The 19,332-nt window shown below is 50.5% G+C and overlaps 1 protein-coding gene across 1 annotated transcript in view; it reads left to right on the top strand.

The window, feature by feature from the left end:
• Positions 1–304: 304 nt before the first annotated feature.
• C13H1orf94 (chromosome 13 C1orf94 homolog) overlaps positions 305–19,332 on the top strand; it is a 35,917-nt gene continuing 16,889 nt past the window's right edge. Inside the window, exons 1-2 of the mRNA XM_074377815.1 lie at positions 305–633; positions 17,764–18,458. Of these exons, the coding sequence (XP_074233916.1) occupies positions 305–633; positions 17,764–18,458 (1,024 nt within the window). The remainder of the gene's footprint in view (positions 634–17,763; positions 18,459–19,332) is intronic.

The following is a 19,332-nucleotide window of genomic DNA, read 5'->3' as shown; positions in this document are numbered from 1 at the left end:
CCAGATGTCATTCTGCCCACCCAGGCCCCTGGTTCCTGAGCTCCAGGGGATTCCAAGGTTACTAAGCTACTGGTTTTTGTTGACTTTTAAATATTTTCTTCTAAGGGAGAGGGGGAGGGGGGCCAAAGTCAGGAAAGAGCAAATAAAAGCAAATCAAAATAAATTCCCCCTCCCCAAAAGAAAGCTGCCCTCCATCCACCCCTCATCCACAAATCGAAGGCCTCTGAACATAGTCACTTTGCTGGACCAACAGCCAGACAGGACTGACCTGCTTCTGCCCCATCCTCACCTCCCTCTCTGGTGAATGAGGAGTGGTGGTGGATGGTCCCCCTGTCTCCGAGCCCTGGGTGGACAAACAGCCTTCTGGAAAGAAAAGAAGAGGATGGCCAGTGGAAATGGGCTGGCTTCAACCTCGGCCCTGGTGGCCAAGCGCCCCTCCGCCCTGGGCCCATTCCCCAGATACATCTGGATCCACCAGGACACACCCCAAGACAGTCTAGACAAGGCTTGCCATGAAATCTGGAAGAGAGTTCAGGGCCTGCCTGAGGCCTTGCAGCCCAGAACCTCAAAGGAGCAGCTCTCTGCCCCCATGGCAGGGACTCCAAGAGACAAGAGGCTCAGCTTCCAAGAAGAGTGAGTGTCCCCCTGCATGGCTGGCACCAAGGGAGGAGGGAAGAGGGAGGAGATGAGGTCTGACCTTGTCAGGGAATGTTCTGTTAGTCTGGCTAAACCCTAAATGCTGTATACTTTTCCTCCACCCACCATGGTCCTTTGTCCAACCTTTATTAGAGCATTGATTGGGGCCTTGAAGGGACCTGGGTGAGAAGCCAGACCAGGGTTGTATTTCTGCTGTCTCTGTACCAGCCCACTAAGGGGACATTTCTCATCTAAAGGCATAGGCATCCCAGATCTGAGGACCTTGAAAAACCACCCTAACCAGGGCTGAGGGTTAGATGTCCATGGCTATCCCCAGAGGCACTAGAAGCTGGAAGATCCTTCTCCCCTCCCGCCCCCAGAGGCTAGGCATTGGCACAGATGAGTCTGGTGGTTTTAAACCACATCTGGAATTCCCTAATACAGGGAGCAGCTGTCCCATTCAGCCTCCACAGAAGCTGCTGCAGGAGCACACATCAAAATATTTACTGGGAAGGCATTGACATATTCAGAGGACATAATAGAAAATTAAAGTGTGGGAAGATGGCGGTAAATAGCCTGTTTCCTGGATGGGAAATCCTGTGTCTGGGAAACACAGAGCTAAATGTTTCTCCATCAGGGCAAAGTTGGGCAGATATTGTTGGGGATGGATATTAGAAAGGAGAGGAGGGAACAGAGAAGAAGGGACCTCGTTAGGAAAAGCAAGTACATCTACAGAGTTATTAATGCCACCAGTGAGCACTTGTTCACTGCTTTGCATCTTTAAAGTGGGCTGCAAACATTAATTAATCCTCCCAGAGTCCCTGTGAGGCAGGTATTAGTGTCCCCATTTTACAGATGGATTAAGTGTTAATAATTAGGTGCTAATTAAAGACTAAGTGATAATTAAGTGTTGCCTGTTCCAACACAGGTTCCAGCTCAGCTCAAAGATGCTCTGGAGTGGGGGGACCTCATTCAGGCAATTATCATCTGCGTCTGGTTTCAGGGATTTCTAGGCAAGAGCTAAGGAAGGCAAAGTATAACTGCTCCCTAGTTCTGCACTCCTGCTGTCCCTTTTTGTGCTTACTGGAAGGCACTTTGGCTCTTACTACCTCCCCTGCCCTCTGCTCAGCAGGACATGACTGGGATGAGAATGGCCTGTCTACAGCCAAAGCCCTGCTGTCCGGCCCTCCGGTGGCGCTGAGCCCCTCCACCCCACCCACTGCCATCTGCTCTGGGACAGGGCCTTGGCAGAGGGCCCGTGGGGCTGTGCTCAGCTCTCAATGGCCAAAGAGCTGATTGTCCACTTTGTGGACTAAGGGTCAGTGGCCATTTCCAGTAGATGGCACCCTCTCTGCCAGGTCACACTGCGTTAATGGAGACAGACTCTACTTCCAGTCTGCACTTGGCCGAAAAGTGACCTGGCACACCTTTGGCCTGCCGCTTGACTCCAGTTGGCCTTGATTTTCTCATCTGCAGATGGAGGATGATATGCCCTGCCTGATCCACCTCAGCATTGATAATGAGGATCAAATGTGGTGGGAGAGAGGAAACAGGAAACCGGAAGCTGCACTATACAAACGAGGCTGTCCCTGAAAGGAATTGTCAAGGTTCAGGGATTTGGTTGTTGTTTGTGTTACCTTCAGCCTGGGGTCTTCACACGATGCTCATAGACCCGAGGGTGCTTCAGGGGGCCCCCCTGGAGTTGAGTGGCCTGATTGCTGGGCGCCAAGCCCAGCTTTAACCAGAGCCGTTCAGCTTTTTGTAAGTTTTACTTACTGAAGTTCTGAATGAAGGCTACATTTGACAAAAGGTAACTGCTACTGAGAAAAGGGCTAGGAAACCATTGCCTCAGATGAGTGAATGATATTATCGTGCGGATATCAACCAAGCAGAACACAATGCGCTGTTCCTGAAATAAAGGCAGCTGCAATGGTGGAGTCAGATAACTCTGGTTTCAGATTGCATTTCAGCCCAGTGCCAGCTGCGGAACTTGTTTAATTTATGTGAGCTGCAGTTTCCTCATCTGCCAAATGGAGATGATTACTGTGCATTTCATCCAGTTGTTGAGATGATTAAATGGGATATTTAAACATTACCAGTAATAACTAAGATTTGTAAAAATCCCTTGTAATAATGATGGTGATGATTTCTTTAAGCCCTACAATTATTACATGAAGTGGGTGCTATTTTAAACTCCCCCTCTTTTTACTTTTTGTTATGCAAATGTTCAGACGCATAAAATGGAGTAGTATAATGAATGTCTATCAATCAGCCTCATTGATTATCAACTTTGTGCCATTCTTGTTTCAATTCCACCGTCCCCCTGTTTTAAAATCAAATCCTTTTTACAGGTAAGGTAACAGGTTTGGAGGGGTTAATTTCTTTGCCTGAGGTCCTACAGTTAGGAAGTGGTGGAGTTTCAGAAAACGAACTCCGGACCATGTGTGATAGTGCTGGCTATCTTCCCGTAGGAATTGAGGCATTTTTTGGAGAGTCATAATATTTGTCAATGTCATGTTCCAAGTGATCACATATAGATAACAGATTTGAAAACCAGGGAGCTGTCCAGTGCAGCTGTGGGATGGCTTAAAGGCCCACAAAATAGCCTCTCAGCTAATCTTTCCACTGTTTAATTTGTAGACCCAGTGTTGGTGATGTTTGCTGCTGTAGGGGCAGCTAGACAAATAAGTTCTAGAACACTTGTTAGCCAGAATTTTTAAAAATTTGTCCCTATTTATCATAGAAATCCAGACATCTCAAGTTTAAAAGGGATCTTGGAGGCCATCTGCTGCTGCTTGAATGCCTTCCTCAACATCCTTACCAAGTGGTTCTCCACTTGTACACTATCTTAGATGGGGAGCTCACCACTTCCTAAGGTAGTTCCTTCCCCTGCTATGAACCCAGACTATCAAAAAAACATTTTCTTCCTGTGCTGAAATCTGTCTTTATCAAACTAATACCCATTGATCTGGATTCTGCCCTTAGAGCTCCAAATTAAATCTATCCCTCCTTCCTCTCAGTAGCCTTTTAGATATTGAAAGATGGCAACAGTATTCATCCTAGGACCTCTTGTTCTACAAGCTGAGTACCTCTGGTTTTCTGAATTTCCTGCCCATGTTGCTGATCCCTGGGGCAGTGCAGCAACCAAAACCAAGTACAGTAATCCAGGGATGATCCTATCTGAGCAGACTGGATCCTCTCCATCTATGTGCTGTATTCCTGTTAATGGCAGTTAACACCACATTCGCTTCTCTACCCAAGCTAACTTCACCCTATGGACGTATTTTGAGTTCATTCATTCATATTATTCATTCAACAAACATTTATTAAGCAGCTACTTTGTGCCTGGCACTGTGCTCGTAGAGCTAGTGGAATAGAGTAAACCAGATAAAGTCCTGCCTTCCTAGAGCTTACATTTGCGTAGTGGAGGAGAAACAGAAAATAAGTAAATAAAAGAATATGATAACATAAGAATGGGAAAAGAATCGGTATTCTAGTTGGAAGAAATCAATAATAAACACATAAGAATAAACCAAATAATTTCAGATAGCAATGGGTGCTCTGGTGGAAGTAAAACCAACTAAAATAGTAGGGGCATCTCCTTTTGATGGGGTGGGCAGGGAAGGACTCTCTGAGGAGAGGTGGTCATCTGATACCAAGAAAGAGCCAGGCAGGTGAAGATCTGAGGAAGGAGGTCTAGGCAGAAAGGTGAGCAACTTCAGAGACTCAGAGATGGGAGTGGGCTGGAGAGAGACAGCGTGGCTGGGGTGTAGTGAGTGATGGCACGAGGTGATACAGAGGTAGGCAGGCAAGATCTCAGAAGACCTGGAGGATCCCTATAGGGAACACGTTATGGGACACCTTTGAAGGTTTTTAGGAAGGCGTTGTAACACGATCACATTCGCTGGTGTATTAGATGTCTCCAGCTGCTGCGTGGAGATGGTTTGTTAGGTATGTGAAAGAGTAAGTTGGGAGAACTCTGGGAAGATGCTGCAATAGTCCAGGTGAGCACGATGGGTGATGGTGGCTGGACCAAAGTGATTGCAGTGAAAATGGAAAAGGTGGGGGGATTCGGTGTGCATTTGGGGAGGAACCAACAGAGCCCACTGATGGCTGGGGACACACAAACAGATATCAAGGCTGAGTTGAGGTTTTCAGCCTGGGCACTGGTAATATTGTAGTACACTTACTGAGGTGGGGAAGAAATGGAGAGAAATGGGCTATGGGGGAGCATCTGTAGTTTTGCCTAGTGTCAACTCCAGAACCTTGCTCAGTTATCTTTTAATTAGCCTTAAATTTGGGCTGAGAGAATTGTGGAAAGCCACTTACTGACTCGTATTCTAGGACTACGTATTCCTTCAATCCCCCTGTTGCTAAAGCTTCACAGCCCCAGAATGAGGTTTGGGATTTGCTGTTGACTCCATTGCCCTGACTATGAAATGGCATTTGTTCGTTCCTTCATTTATGGATTCATTCAACAAACACTCACAGTTGGCTTCTGGGTGCCAGACCCAGTGTTAGGTCCAGGAATACAAAGACATGTAGGACAGAAGCCCATCTCTCTGAGAGCTACCAGTCTAGTGGGTGGGGGGGGACGCAGATCCATGTGACAACAGAGACGTTCAACAAATATTTATTGTGCGCCTACTGCATGCCTGACAAAGTGTGAAAACCACACTGATGAAAAAGATGGGGTTAGTCTCTGAACTTCTATATGGACCTTCAGTGTCTTGCGAAAGGCGGATCACAACACATGACGACTGTTCTGATGAAGGACCCGTACGCTGGGAGCACACGCTGGGGACGCATGACCCAGGCTTGGGGCTCAGGGAAGGCTTCCTGGAGGAAGCTAGGGGAAGTGAGCTGGAAGGTGATTCTGCGCCAGTCCCAAGTAGGAAGATAAGTCTACAGAAAGAAAGGAAATCCATTTAAGCATTTAAAAAAAGGAAGTGATTTCCTGATTGGCAGCCTTCTGGGTATCTGTTGCAAGAAGGATGAGGGCTGATTTGCACTTGCTCTAGTGAATCTCCATCCACTGTTTGCATCCGTCCGCCAGTCCGAGGCCAACAGAGTCACTGGGGCTTGGAACCCAAGGAGCTGCCTTGTTTGAAGTGCTCTCCCAACAAACCAACCCTTTGCTGCTATTGTTATTTAAACCGTAAGAGAGCCACCTTTCCGCTCTCATCCATCCCCATGGGCTACATGCCACCCCCAGGGAACTTCCCATCATTCCCTGCACCTACAGGACCCTTTCTGGAGGTTCTCTTCTCAGGACGTAGCGCAGGAAAAAATTGGATGAGTCATCCTAGTTACCTGGAAAAGTTGCTTGGAATATATCCCCACTTTTATTTGTTATTATTGTTATTTTTTTAAAAAGCTTGAAACCTGGTAAGAGGAATGACGAGGACAAGGCTCACACATGGAAACTCAGACTGATGTCCTGGGGCAGAAACCAGCTCTGGAGGCCTGTGAAGTCTAATGCTAGCATTTTCTCCTCTTTGAGGGGTCAATCCCCTCTTTGAGAATCTGATGGAAGCTGCCATACACCCTTCTGCCTGAAACACATCCTTATATCCCTCGATGTTTTTGAATGCTAGAGACCCCTTGGACCCCAGGGTGGAATCCTTTTCTCCCAGCTACTCAACTGTCTCCATCCCTCAAGCTTCCCAGGGCTGAGTCTCAGCCATTGCTATGACCCCACTCACACTGACATCAATACATCCCCCATCCTGGTTGTCCCATGAATTCGTGCACGAATGGTGCTGCAGACCCAGGTTCGAGGCCCTGGACCCTCCCTCCTCCAATCTCCTTACACATCCTGTCGGTAGCCTTCATGGTGGGCTTTGACTCCTTGCCTCCCTGCTGGCCTCTCTCCTGCCATTTTTGGAACGTCTCATCTTACTGTATCTGGTTCCTTGCCCTCCTGGATGTCCTTGGCCGGCTTCACCTTCCTGAAGCACGTCAGCAGCACTTCTCAGGCATCTCCCATGACTCATTCATTGTCTTCCGGACTCCTCGGCCTGGTCGTCAAAAGTCTGTGCTGGCCCTGCCTACACCTCTAGGTGCACATCTTGCTGCTCTTCTCCAGACTCTCTATAAACCAAGATGAGCCATCAGAGGTGCACCTTGCCTTTGCTCAGGTTATTTCGCTACCAGGAGTGCCTTTCTTCCATATCTCTGTATTGAACGATCACTCTTACTCATCCTCAGAGACCCAGAACTGGGGGAAGGGTATAGCTCAGGGGCAGAGCACATGCTTAGCATGCACAAAGTCATGGTTTTGGTCCTCAGTACCTACGTTAAATAAATAAATAAATAAATAAATAAATAAATAAATAAATAAATAAATAAAAAACCTAATTACCCTCCCCAAACACCAAATTAAAAAAAAAAAAAAAGACCTGGAATTAGTGGGTCATCTTCTGAATTTTTTACCACTCACTCCGTTCAACATTTTTTTCCCTCCTTCTCCCCTATTCCTCTTTTTAATTTAAATAAATGATTATGTTCCCTCTCTTTCCTGAGATTTAAAGGTGGCTCACCTTTAAACAGATGGATCAGAATCCCAGCACACTTCATAACTGCAACCAACTTTCTCAAACTTTCTGTGCCCTATTTTCCTCGTCTGAAAAATGCAAAAAGTCACAATGACCACCCTAAAGGATTATTGTGGAGGTTAGTGAAGGAATGCAGGCCAAGTTCACACAGCACCTGGCAGAAAATAAGGACTCCAAATTCATCATCTTCTTCACCACTATATTATTGTTACTTTCAAGGATAAAATGACAAGGGTTAAGTGATCAGGAATGGTATGGGGAGAGGAGGCTTAGGTACCAGCAAACCTAGGCTAAAGGAATGTACTCAGTTGAGGCCAGCAGGTTGCTTTGAGATTCTTGGCAGCTGGGGCAAAAAAGTGGGAACATAAGTCGTATCATCTAACAGGACAAAGCAGGAGAGATCATCGGCAGAGGCAAACACCGCCTTAGCTCTGAGGACCGCATGGTAGAGGTCTTTATAGGAGGGTGATGGAATGGAAGAGTCAGTTTAGAACTGGCTCTTGTGTTGACCGTTGGCCAGAGGGAAGGACACAGAGTCCCAGTCGGATGTGTCAGAGCAGCCCTGGCATGGGGTTTCTGATGAGGTGGTCATCTGGCACGTACTGTACACTGCCTGAGGCAGCAGTCCCTCATCCCCCACTTGACCACGGCTCCTTAAGGGCAAGGACTGTGTCTTACTCATCTTTGTCTCCCCAGTGCCCAGCCAAGTTCCTGGCACTCGGTGGCAATGCAGTGTATATGAATGAATGAGTAAGTAAATGATGGATGAACCATAAAAATGCCACTGCAAGGAGAGTAAGGCCCAGAGGTGGCCAGGAGCCAAGCAAGAGGTCACAATCATCAGAAGAAGACTGAGTGACGTAGGGACAGGATATCAGGAAGCCAAGACATTGGCAGAGTATTTTTCCTCCTCATGCCTTCAGTTGCAGGAAGGGGACTAACATTTTCTTGAGCACCTGATATATGCCAGGCTATATGAATTTCAATTTTCTGTTTGTCTTATTGTCTTAGCAACCCTTCCCAGTTGATGGTCAATATTATTCCCATTTTACAGATGAGGAAGTTGGGGCTCCGAGAAGTTAGGCAACTTGCCCAGAGTCATCCAGCTCGGAGGGGGCAGAACAGGGATAGGAACCTCGTGGGGCTTCAAGGCCAGAGCTCTTTCTGGACACCAAGAGCCCTTCAGAATAGCCCTTCCATGTCTGCTTAGCACTGGGAGCCATGAGCGGTAGAGGGAAGATGAATTGTGATTAACGTCCCAAGTCCTGTGTTCCCCTTTTTAATTTAATCTTATAGTTTCGGGAGCTGTGTCGCAGGTTGTGGGAGCCCGCAGAGATGGGCCACCAGTGGTTTGGTTTAATCCCCTTTTTAATATCTTTGTTGCAGCGTTCTTTCCAATTCAACTCCCAAGTCACATTAAAAAAAATACCTCTTCCTTAGGGTAAGCCTCCTCTTATTAAACAGATGCAAATGAAAAGTTTTAAAGATAATTTGAACAATAAGAATCACTCTACAACTCCCAGCCGAAGCTCCTTTATTGCTGTATTTATTCCCCAGTATTTCCTGTCTCGTTCCCCAGCTCACTGAATCCTTCATCCCCCAACCCTTCCAGTCCCAGGCCCAACCCCTGCTGCCTCCGGCCTACTCCCTTCTTTCCCCTCTAGGGGGCTGGGGAGTCCAGCAGGGTCAGGGTGGGGGGGGGTTCTCATTTCCATCTGCCACTCTGCCTTCTAAGACTGTCCCATCAGTCCTGAGGGGTGGTCAGGGAGAGCTGGAAAAGTGTCTGGAAGGAAGTTCTCACCTGGATGTGTGTCTCCAAGTGCATCATTTGCATCACAACTGTGGCCAGAGGTGGGGGTTGAGGGTTAGAGGATGGAGGAGGGATCCTTGCTCAGAAAGCAGATACCTGGGCCCCTTTCTGGACCAACTGAACTGCCTTTTCCCCAGGAGTGCCCAGGAATCTGCATTTGAAACAAGCACCACAGGTGACTTCTGTGTGTACTTGTAGAAAGTTCTCTTGGGGGTCAAACACGATGGACCCTCAGGCTTAAAAGGGACACAGCTTTGAGAAGGAGGCGTTGCAAAGAAAAGCGTGAAGAAAGGAGACTGACGTTTATTGAGTTCCAAGTGGATGCCAGGGATGTTGTGAAAAATTGGCCCTACTCTGTGTGAAGGCCTTTGGTAAGGAATGAGACCAGGAGGAAGTCTAGGTCTGGCACTGGAGCAGCTGAGCAACTTCCCAGCGTTGCCTCCCTTAACCCCGGGTGGTGTCACCATCCCCACAGCGCAGAGGCTGACACCTGGGTTTCAGGGACTTCCTGACCGTCCACCCCCGGCTGGCCAGCCCTGGGCTGTGAAGGGTCAGCGGGCTCCACGCCTGCAGCCGGGCTCGCCTCTCCGCACCGCATGTCTTTCTCGGTCTGTTGGTCGGAGCCGCTAACATTTGCATAGCGCTGGTTACAGTTTACCGAGCGCTTTCGCATTCATCATCGCACTTAATCCTCACGCGGCCTGGAGAGTGGAGGAGGGGCGAGTCGGGAGTCAGTTTTCTGAAGGCCCTCTGCCCACCCTGCCCCCCCCCCCCCCCGACCTGAGAGGCGCCGCAGACAGAACCCAGTGGGTTTCCGGGTACCTTTGGGATGCCCAGGCCCTAGGATGGCAACTGAACCTGCAACTTCTCTCAACTGCTCCCTTCACCCCCAAACTGAAAAAAGTTGGCCCAGGCCCCTCAGGTTGTGAGAGAGGTGGACCCCACCCTCCTTCCCCCTTCCCTTTCTTCTTGCTGGTTTTCTACAAGGCTGTGGTGGCCTGTGCATGTGTGTGCAGGTGTGCATGGTGTATGCGCATGGTGATGGGGTGTGTGTGCATGGCTGTGGGTGTGTGTGTGTGTGTGTGTGTGTGTGTGCACAGCTGTGTGCATGTACATGACTGCTGTGTACATGCACATAGGTTGGTGTGTGTGTGCATGAGTGTGGGGTGTATATGGGGAGAGGGACTCAGTGCAATTCAGTGAATCCCAGATCTGGAGAAGAGGAGAGATGTAGCTTTGGCAGAGGTGGCTGTGTCCCTTCCATTCACATCAGGCAAGGGCCACCCTAGGGAATAGAAGATGGGTCCCTGTTCCCCACTCAGACAGGAAGACCCAGAAATGTCCACCAGCCTTGGTCAAGTGAGGGTGAGCGCCTACTGGGGGTGGTGCCAGGCCAAACGCCAGAGTCCCTGTCTCCATGATGGAGGCCACTCCTTGTCTGGGGCCCTTTGGTGCCTCCCCGCCTCCCACAGCCGTGGCTCCTGAAAGTCCGTGAGCGGGACACCCACCTGCCAACTGAGTTCTGCTTCTGCTGCCTCGTCCTCCTAGTCCCTGGTTGGCTCTCTGGCCTCTGCACCTTCTGAAGCTGAGACTCAGAGAAGGGAAGTGAATTGCAGAAGGTCACCCCATCAGAAACGACAGAGCTGGGGTTTGAATGCAGCTCTTCCTACGGCAGAGGCCCCACTCTTTCTCCCACTTCTGCTCTTTTGAAGGTGCAGGGTAGTGGCTAAGAGGAGGCTTGGAGCACATGGACTTGGGATCCAATCCTGCACCAACATCTCCTCTCTCGGGTAAACTTGAATTCATCTTTCAAACTTCCTGAGCCTCCTTTTCCTCTCCCTAAACTGGGAAAGAAGATGCTACCCATTTCTTATGGTTGTTGTGGGGACCAGGGTCAAATACACCTGGTACCCAGTAGACACAGCACAGATCCTGGCTCAGGCCTCAGACCCCTGCTCTCACTCCTCAGAACTGGAGAAAGCCTTCTCACCCACGGAAACCAGAGCCCGACACGTGGCTTCTGAAATCTCTCCAGTGGTTTCCCTGTGTCTTAAGAGTAAAATCTTTCAGCATCACTCCAAGGCCTTGCAGGTTCTGATTCCCGCCTTTATCCCTGACCTCACTTCCTGTGAGCCCCTCCACCCGGCCCATTAATGTGCCCCGCCCACTGGAGCATCAGTCCCATCTTTCCCACCTTGTTGATGTTTGCACCTGCTGTTCCCTGTGTCTGAAAAGCTCTTCCTTGTATTCTTTCCCTGGTTAAATGCTCATCATCCTTTAGGCCTCAGCTTAAATGCTCAAAGAGGCACTTCTTGCCCTCCTGACTTAAGTACCATCCCCCAGTGGACTCACACACAGCATTTCACTCTTGGTTTTCAGAGCAGTGTAGCTTAGTGGTTAAGAAGTGGCATCTGAAAAGGGTTGCCTCAGTTCACCCACTTTGTCCCTTCTTCATTCTATGGCCTTGGGAAAATTTCCTAACTTCTCTGCCCCTTAGCTTCTTCATTTTAAAAACTGGGATAATTGTATCTCTCTGAGTCAGTTAGCTTTTGATATACAATCATCCCTTGGTATCCACAGGGGATAAGTTCCGGAACGCCCACAGTTATCAAAATCTGTGGATGCTCCAGTCCCTTATATAAAACGGCCTAGTATTTGCATATAACTTCCACACACCCTCCTGTGTACTTTAAATCATCTCCTGATTACTTATAATACCTAGTACCATGTACCTGCTATGTAAACAATTGTAAAATACACTGTAAATGCTATGTAAATAGTTGCCAGTGTGCAGCAAATTCAAGTTTTGTCTTTTGGAAGTTTCTGGAATTTTTTCTCTAATATTTTTAATCTGCAGTTGGTTGACTCCGCAGATGCAGAACCCGTAACTGTGAAGGGTCAGCTGTGTAACAAACCACCCCAAAGTTTAGTGGCTCAAAACCACAACTATTTCCTTAGCTCCCGTTTTTGTAGTTCAGCCCTCGCTAGGTTCCGCTGGGTGATTCTTCTGGCTAGAGGCGTGGCTGGGCTGGGCTTGGCAGGAAGTGGCTCAGGCTCACCCACACATCTGCAGTCAGTTGGGTCTGGCTGACTGTCAGCTGAGACTTTGGGGTTTTCCTCCACGGGCTGTGCCATCCTCCAGCAGGCTCTTCTGGGCTCGTTCATGTGGAGGTTGCTGAGTGCCAGGAGAAAGGGGGTCAAGCCCTTAACACTCAAGCCCTTTTCAAATCTCTGCTTATTACTGAATCAAGACCGGTGGGAATGACCAAAGGGTCATAATGATCATCAGTCTTCACATCACCCCACTGGGGCTGTTGTGGGGATTAAAATGAGAGTTTTGCAGGAAAGTGTTCAGTGCAGGGCCTGGCTGGTTAGTCAATTCTCCATAAACACTCATCCTTCTGATTGTGTGAACTAGAATTTGAGGCATAGACTTGTTAGGCAGCTTGCTTAAGATCTGGCCTCCCCTCCCGGTGGGGATTTGAATCCAGTTTCTGCCTACTCCCAGGGACTGAGCTCTTAGCCACTAGGCTCTGCTGCTCCACCCACACAGACGTGTAGAGAAGTCCATCTCACCTGCAGCCACGAGGCCAGTCTCCGGGTGGAGTGGAACCCTTCCCCGGCTTCCCTCTTCAATCAGCCGTGTTGCTTGGGCACCAGGCCTGGGTACCATGTTTGTCGTTGATCTGAAATGCCATAGTGGGAAGAAAATATTTGTTTTGGTGTTCTCTTCCAGCACTAACAATTTCCTGCTTGCATTTTTCTGTTGTTTGGCTCCAATGAATAGCAGTTTTCATCTTTGCTCTGTGTTATCATGTACACAGAGCTGCTGTCGGGAGCTAACAGCATGCTTGCTTAGTCATTATTCTGGGAAGGGGTGCCAGCCAGTCAATCGCCTTCATTTTTATATGACTCTTTATGCTGCAAATACAGAAATGATGCACTCCACCCACGTACAGAGTCGCCATCAGACACCTACTGTTCTGGAGGTGGGCACAGCAGAGGTGGTGGTGATAGCTGGAGCCATGGCACTGATTCTGACTGTCTTCCTTTGTCAATGGCCCGGAGCTGGGTTAATCTCCCCAAATGATTCCCTGTGAGAGAGTCTGTAGCAGATTTTATGGTTCTTACCAACTCAAAGAAGAAAGCAAATAGCACGGGACAGGTGCCAGCATCGAAAAAACTTCTTAGGAAGAGAGGAGAAAAGATGGATTCCGGGAAATGCAGGTGGGGCAGGCTTGCTGTTGAACCCAGCAAAGTTACGGGGAGGGTGGAAAATCTTTCTGTGAGTCCCAAGGTGTTCGCTGAGAGCTGTGTGGGGTCTGCCGTGGGGCTGCCTTACAGGGGTTGGGAGTTCTTAGAATCAGGCCAAGCAGCTGGTCAGTATCATCTGGTCAGTTCACAGGGATGCCAGGCCCCACGTGGGGCATGAAATGAGAGGCCAGAAAATGGAATCAAAACCATTTTCGTTGCCGGTTGTAGCCATTGAAGGAATTGGGCCGTCTTTAGCAACACAACACTTGATTTCCAGAGTTCCAAGAAATGGACAAGGGTGAAGACAAGCTCGTGAGCCAGTCCATTCATTTATTCGATAAATACTTACCGAGCCCAGTGTTATGTGCCCAGCACTGCTCAAGGTCCTGCGGCCTCTTTGGTGAACAAGACACAGTCCCAACCCTCAGGCGGGATGTATTGTTGTAGGGAGTAAAGGCATAAAAATACTATATGATGGTGATAAATATTAGGAAGAAAGTAAACAGATTGATGGAGCTGAGATTGATGGAATAAGAGCCAGTCAAGGGATAAGCTAGCATCCACAGGAGGTGCAAAGGTCCTGGGGATGGAATGAACTTGACATATCAAAGAATAGTTATAAGATCAGAGTGGCTGGAAGAAGAGGAGTCAAAGCAAGAGGGAGAGATGGGGCCACTTTGTGTGGCACCCTGAGGATCAGAAAAGAGTTTGAATTTTTATCCTATCTGTAGTGAGATTCCACATAAGGGTTTAAGTAGGTGGATGATTTGATCTAAGTTCTGAGAATGTCCTAGCTCTGTGGGCATACAGTTTTCTAAAACAAGAACAAACAAAAGAGCAAATAAATCATGTTTTCTCGGAGGGTGGAGAGGGCAGGTAGGGCAGACCCTTGCTCAGGGACTTGCAGCTGTGTGCTGAATCTTGATGGCAGCGAGGTATTTAATAAAGGCTGTCTTGGACAAGTGGAGAGAGGATGATAGTGACTGGACTGATTTATTCCCCCAAAGTGTTGACCCAGGATTACTGTCAGACTCGGGGGAGGGTTTCTAGCAAGGTCCCTAAGGCTCAGCCCTGGACTCTCCCCTTCAACATTTCTATCTGTAAACTGGCAGGAGACTCCAAAGACTTGCCCATCAGACAGGCAGGTGACACAGAGCTGTCAGGGACAGCTAATGCCATGGATGACAGGCTCAGGACTCGTGGTGATGGTCCTCCACAGGCAGGAGTGATGGGATGAGCCTGGCAATACCCCTCACTGCATTCAGATTGGGGAACAAAGCCCAGCCATGGAGCAGGGAACCAGCCCTGGAAAGGAAGCCGGGTGGGGTGGGAGGGGGTAGTGAGGTCAGCCAGACCCAGCAGCACCCCTACACCAGCCTCTTCACTTTCTCAGTGACAAGGTGACAAAGTCCTTCGCCTCTTTCAGGCTCACGTTTCCCATCTGTAAAGTGAGGAGGATACTGTCCATTGCCCAAGGGTGTGGAGAGGATTAAAGGCAAGCGTACAAGTGAGGCCAGCCTTTCTCTGGCCTGTAGTGGATTCATGGCAGATGGAAAGGGAATAGGAGTCTGTAGAGGCTGTCCCGGGGAGAGCCGGGTGCTCGGGGCCAGCCTTTCAGGGGCACACGAAGGACCCACGGCCAGATTGGCACTGCCTTTTCTGGGAATGCCAGCTTCCTAAGAGGCCCGTTGACCCTTGTAACGTGTCCAGAGGAGAATGACCAGGGAATACGAGCAGGGATTTGCACGCAGCCTCTGCGGGATCCTCTCCGCCAGCCTGGCTCTTGGGTTGGGGAGGGGTAGGAGTGTCCTCTCAGTGCGGAGAAGGGACCACCTGTGGGGTGGTTTTTGGTACAGGGACCTCAGGACCTGTGGGTCTTTTAGAAGCTGCTTTGATTTCCCCTTGGAACCAGTACTTTAAAGCAGTCAGTGGTGAGACTTCTGTGTATACATCTATTGTAGAACATTTTTATTCTAGGAAAAAAAAAGAAACCAAACACAGACAAAAATAGAGCAAATACTAGATCATGAACCCAAGTACCCATCGCCCAGCCTTAATGATGACCAACATAAGGCCAATTTGTTTTATCCCCTCATCCCCTCCCCACTTGCTGGATTAAGTTTAAAGCCAATCCCAGACATCATGTTATCTGTAAATACTTTAGCATGTATCTCTAAGAGATAAGGACTCTTTTTGTTGTTGTTTAAGTGGAACCACAATACCATTATCCCAATTTTTAAAAGTTAACATAATTGTGGTCTTTCTAATTCAGAAAATCTGTTGGTATATGGCTTGCTTTGCAGGTTTTTTTGGGCGGGATGGGCAAAAACCGGTTCTTCAAATGCCGGGTTTCTGTGACTCGAGTCTCCCCTGTTCCCTCTGAGGAATGATGAAGAGGAAGATGGGGTCTACAACTCGGGGCTGTGGATTGGCAGCCTCTTTCTTCCAAGTGTTCCCAGGGACCCAGCAGTAAAAGTGGGGTCAATTTATGGACCAAGTCTAGACATGGGAAGGAGGAAAGGATGGGAATAGGAGGAAGAGCAGGGGGAAAGTGAGAGAGCAGAGTGGTGGCCTTGGCCTGATGGCCTCTGGGAGCTTCCAGGGCCCGCCCACGCTAGCTGCCACTCACAGCTGCCGTGTGCCCAGTGTTTCCTGTGTGTGCATCAGTGCTGAGCCCACACATGGGTTACCACCCAGGGGGTGGGTGCATTTAGTGTCCTGCTCATGTCACAGGTGTCATCCCCTGTCACAGGGGATCCCCAGGGTTCTAGGACCTGACATGACAGAAGCAGTGGTGCTGGATAGTGATCTCAGTCTGTTTGGCTGGAGGCTACTTTTCCTGTCTCCACTCTCTGCCTCCAGACCTGATGAGGCTACCTGTGGGGCTGGTGTTCACGAGGTGTGCTGCCTCACTTGTTAGAATAGCAACAAGCTCCCAAGTTTTTAACTCTTCCCTGTGCTCCCCAAGTGCCCTGGCCACCCAGTACCTTTTCCAGGACCCCCTTGGTTGTCATCAGGACCCAGTAACTAAGGGGTTAATGCCCAGCACATAGGAAGCCTCTGGGACTACAACCTGCTCCCATTCTGATTGGTTGTCAAATACTGTTCCCTGGTTCTATGTGTGGTGACTGAGTCATCGTGTGCCTGCGCTGCACGTGTGTGTGTATGCGTGTGTGTGTGCGCGTGTGCTCATACAGAGCATTAGCAGGAAGGTGCATCCCTGCTGGGAACATTCCGTAGTCATTTCAGGTCTCACTGCACCCGCAGAATGGGTTGTCAGAGGAGGAATGTGCTCTCAGCCTCCCCAAAACTCCACTCATGGGGCGCTTTAGTTTTTCCCTTGCCTCTTTTTCACCATTTTCACCACCTTTTCCCAGGGGTAGAGTGCCGAGCAGTTTCCAGAATGCTCTGCATAGACCACCTCATCCATCTTACACTGGATGGGGATCCCACTCAGCAGGGACAGCAGATGGCTCTAAGCTGGGTGGCCATGGTCCTCCTGGAGTGCCAGGGTGCTGGTGGGGCAGGCTGGGCCACAAGCCAGGCCAGCAGGATTGCCACCCTCTTCTGCATTGGAGAGAGCCAGCACTCAGCAGCCTAGAGTCCATGGGACCATCAGGCCCCATCAGGCTGATGCCAGCCAGCAAGGGTCCAGCTGGAGGCCCCAGGGCTGAGGTGCAGGTGGAGGCCAGTGTTCACATGCAGGGAGATGCTTGTGAACTGGTACAGGGATCGAGCAATTGCTGGTGCTCCCAGGAGGTGGGGCCTGGTCTGGAGGCCGTGATCTATCTGGTCAGAGGGCCAAGCCAGCCAAGGTGAACGTGGGCATCCACAGAGCCACTGTGCGGAATTCAAGATCCAGGGGCCCTGCCAAGCTGGCAGACGTGTAGACACACTAGCTGACACTTGTATTACCCTTATTCTGTGCCATACACGGTCTGAAGCGTCTCTGCGATACCCCTGTTAGCCAGGAGACAGTGGTGACAAGATGCGGAGCAATGTGTCCAGGGTCACATAGCTGGGAAGTGACAGAGCCGGGGTGTGAGCTCCGCTGTTTGCCCCGCAGCCCCTGCTCTCACCCTGCCACCCTGCAGTGTGTCTGGGGGCTCCAGGACTCAGCCCCAGCCCTCCGGACACCACGCTCAGAGCTGTGGGCTCAGTCTTGACCGCTTAGCTGCTGGTTTTTACTGCTTCAAGTCCTGGGCACGGCTGAACGGGGAGAGACGGGCTGAAATCCAGGCTCGGCTGTCTCAGCAAGTTTAGTACCGGGAGAGGACTCAGGTGTCCCGAATCCCAGAGCCTCACTCGTGGTACTGTGCCCACAGGTGTGATGTGGGAACTCGTGGAGGCCACTCTGGTCCGTTTTCTCTCTTAAGAGGCAATAGGTTTCTCACACCTGGAAATGACTTCTCCACCCGCTTCCCCCCCCCGGGGCCTGCGCCCCGCAGCAGAGCCACCCTCCGAGAGCTGGCACTGCAGCTGTCCATCTTTCTGACCTGTTCACAGGGCTCTGGAGCTCACCAGCAGCAAAGATGAGATCTCCTTGTTGGTGGAGCAGGAGTTCTTGAGCCTCACCAAAGAGCACCTCATCCTGGTCACAGAGGGCTCAGGGGAGCTAGAGGAACTTGGCAGCTCTCCTGAGGGGCCCAGACTGCCGGCTCCCCGCCTTCTTGTGCCGTCTCTGATGGCGGGCAGCAGTGAGCGCTCAGGAGCCTCTGTGATGGCCGGCGACAAGCTTCTGGAACCGAAGGTGGCCGTATCTGTTATTGGCAGCCGGCAGGACTGTGACTCTGCCATGCCTAAGGTCACGAGCATCCTGCGGGCTGCCAAGGTCAAGAGTGCCAAAGGGGCAGAGGACAGGGGCTGCAGCCTGGGAGCCTCCAACATGGAGATCGGCCAGCTCCTGGCCCAGTTCCCGCTGAAGTCCACCGAAATGCCTAAGGTCCCCGACGAGATGGTGTTGGAAGAGACTAGGGTCATCAAGGACTTCCTGCAGAACAGCATGTTCAGTGGCCCCGGACCCAGGGAGCCCGGGGGGCTGGGCCCGCTCCTGCTGCTGCCTCCCCCGCCTCCTCCCGCGCCTTCCGCCAAACTCGACAAGCTCCTAGAACTCCCTGCTCCGAAGAAGCAGCTCCCAGTGTTTGCCAAGATCTGCTCCAAGCCCGAGGCTGACCCTGCTGTGGAGGAGCACCGCCTGATGGGTGAGTGGGGCTGGGAGCGGGGCTAGGGAGTGGGCCTGCAGGGAGAGAAACTTACTGGAAAGCAGGTTGGGCTGCATCCGGCACATGCGCAGAGTAGAATGAGGTGGCCTTGCTGGTGAGCGTGGTCCCCAGGCGCAGGCTGTTTTCAGCCCCATAGGCCTCCTCTGCTGGATGCCCGTGTCCAGGGCACAGGTCGCATAGGCAGATACGATGCTAGCCCTGAATCCAGTGTTCTTTGGGAAGAGGGGTAGGCACCTTTGGTAGCTGAACACAGTATTTGAATCCACTGGCACCCAGAGTACATTGAAGGAAGCATTTGCCCCCGCTGAGTCCAGGGGGACACTGCAACGTGGGGACTTTAAACTGGACAGGAGAGAAATTTGACTGGCTTCTGATGGTGGTACCTGTTCTGGCCACAAGGCCTGGTCTCCTCTCTCTGGGGCCGGCAGTGAATGCGTAACAAGTGTAGTTGAGACTGTTGACCCTGGGATTTGTTCCCAGGGATTCCAGGGTTTTGGGAAGTGCTTTCCCACCCCTGTGTTGAGGAGTCCACATCCTCCCCAGGGAATCCAGCCACCTTCCAAGCTTCCCCCACTCCACTCCCAGGATTCTGCATCTTGTGCCTGTTCTGATCCACCTACTCGGAATGGACGGTTCTGAGAAGGCAGACTGATGGCAGTGGCATTTGGCTGCCGACAGCAGTCACTTGGAGGAGCCCAAAAGAAAAATCCCCCCAGGCTGTGAGCATGGACGGGTAACCGAGAGACACCTGTGTTGGGAGAGTCCAAACCCATCTTCCTGAGAAATAGGAGCGTGCTCACCTAGAGAACGTTCTGTGCTCTGAGCCTTGTAGGAAAGCCAAGGCCCCCGAGCT

Source organism: Camelus bactrianus, chromosome 13, assembly GCF_048773025.1.
Source record: "Camelus bactrianus isolate YW-2024 breed Bactrian camel chromosome 13, ASM4877302v1, whole genome shotgun sequence".
NCBI lineage: Eukaryota > Metazoa > Chordata > Mammalia > Artiodactyla > Camelidae > Camelus > Camelus bactrianus.
Note: the sequence above shows the minus strand (reverse complement) of the source record. Positions and strands in the feature narration are given on the sequence as shown.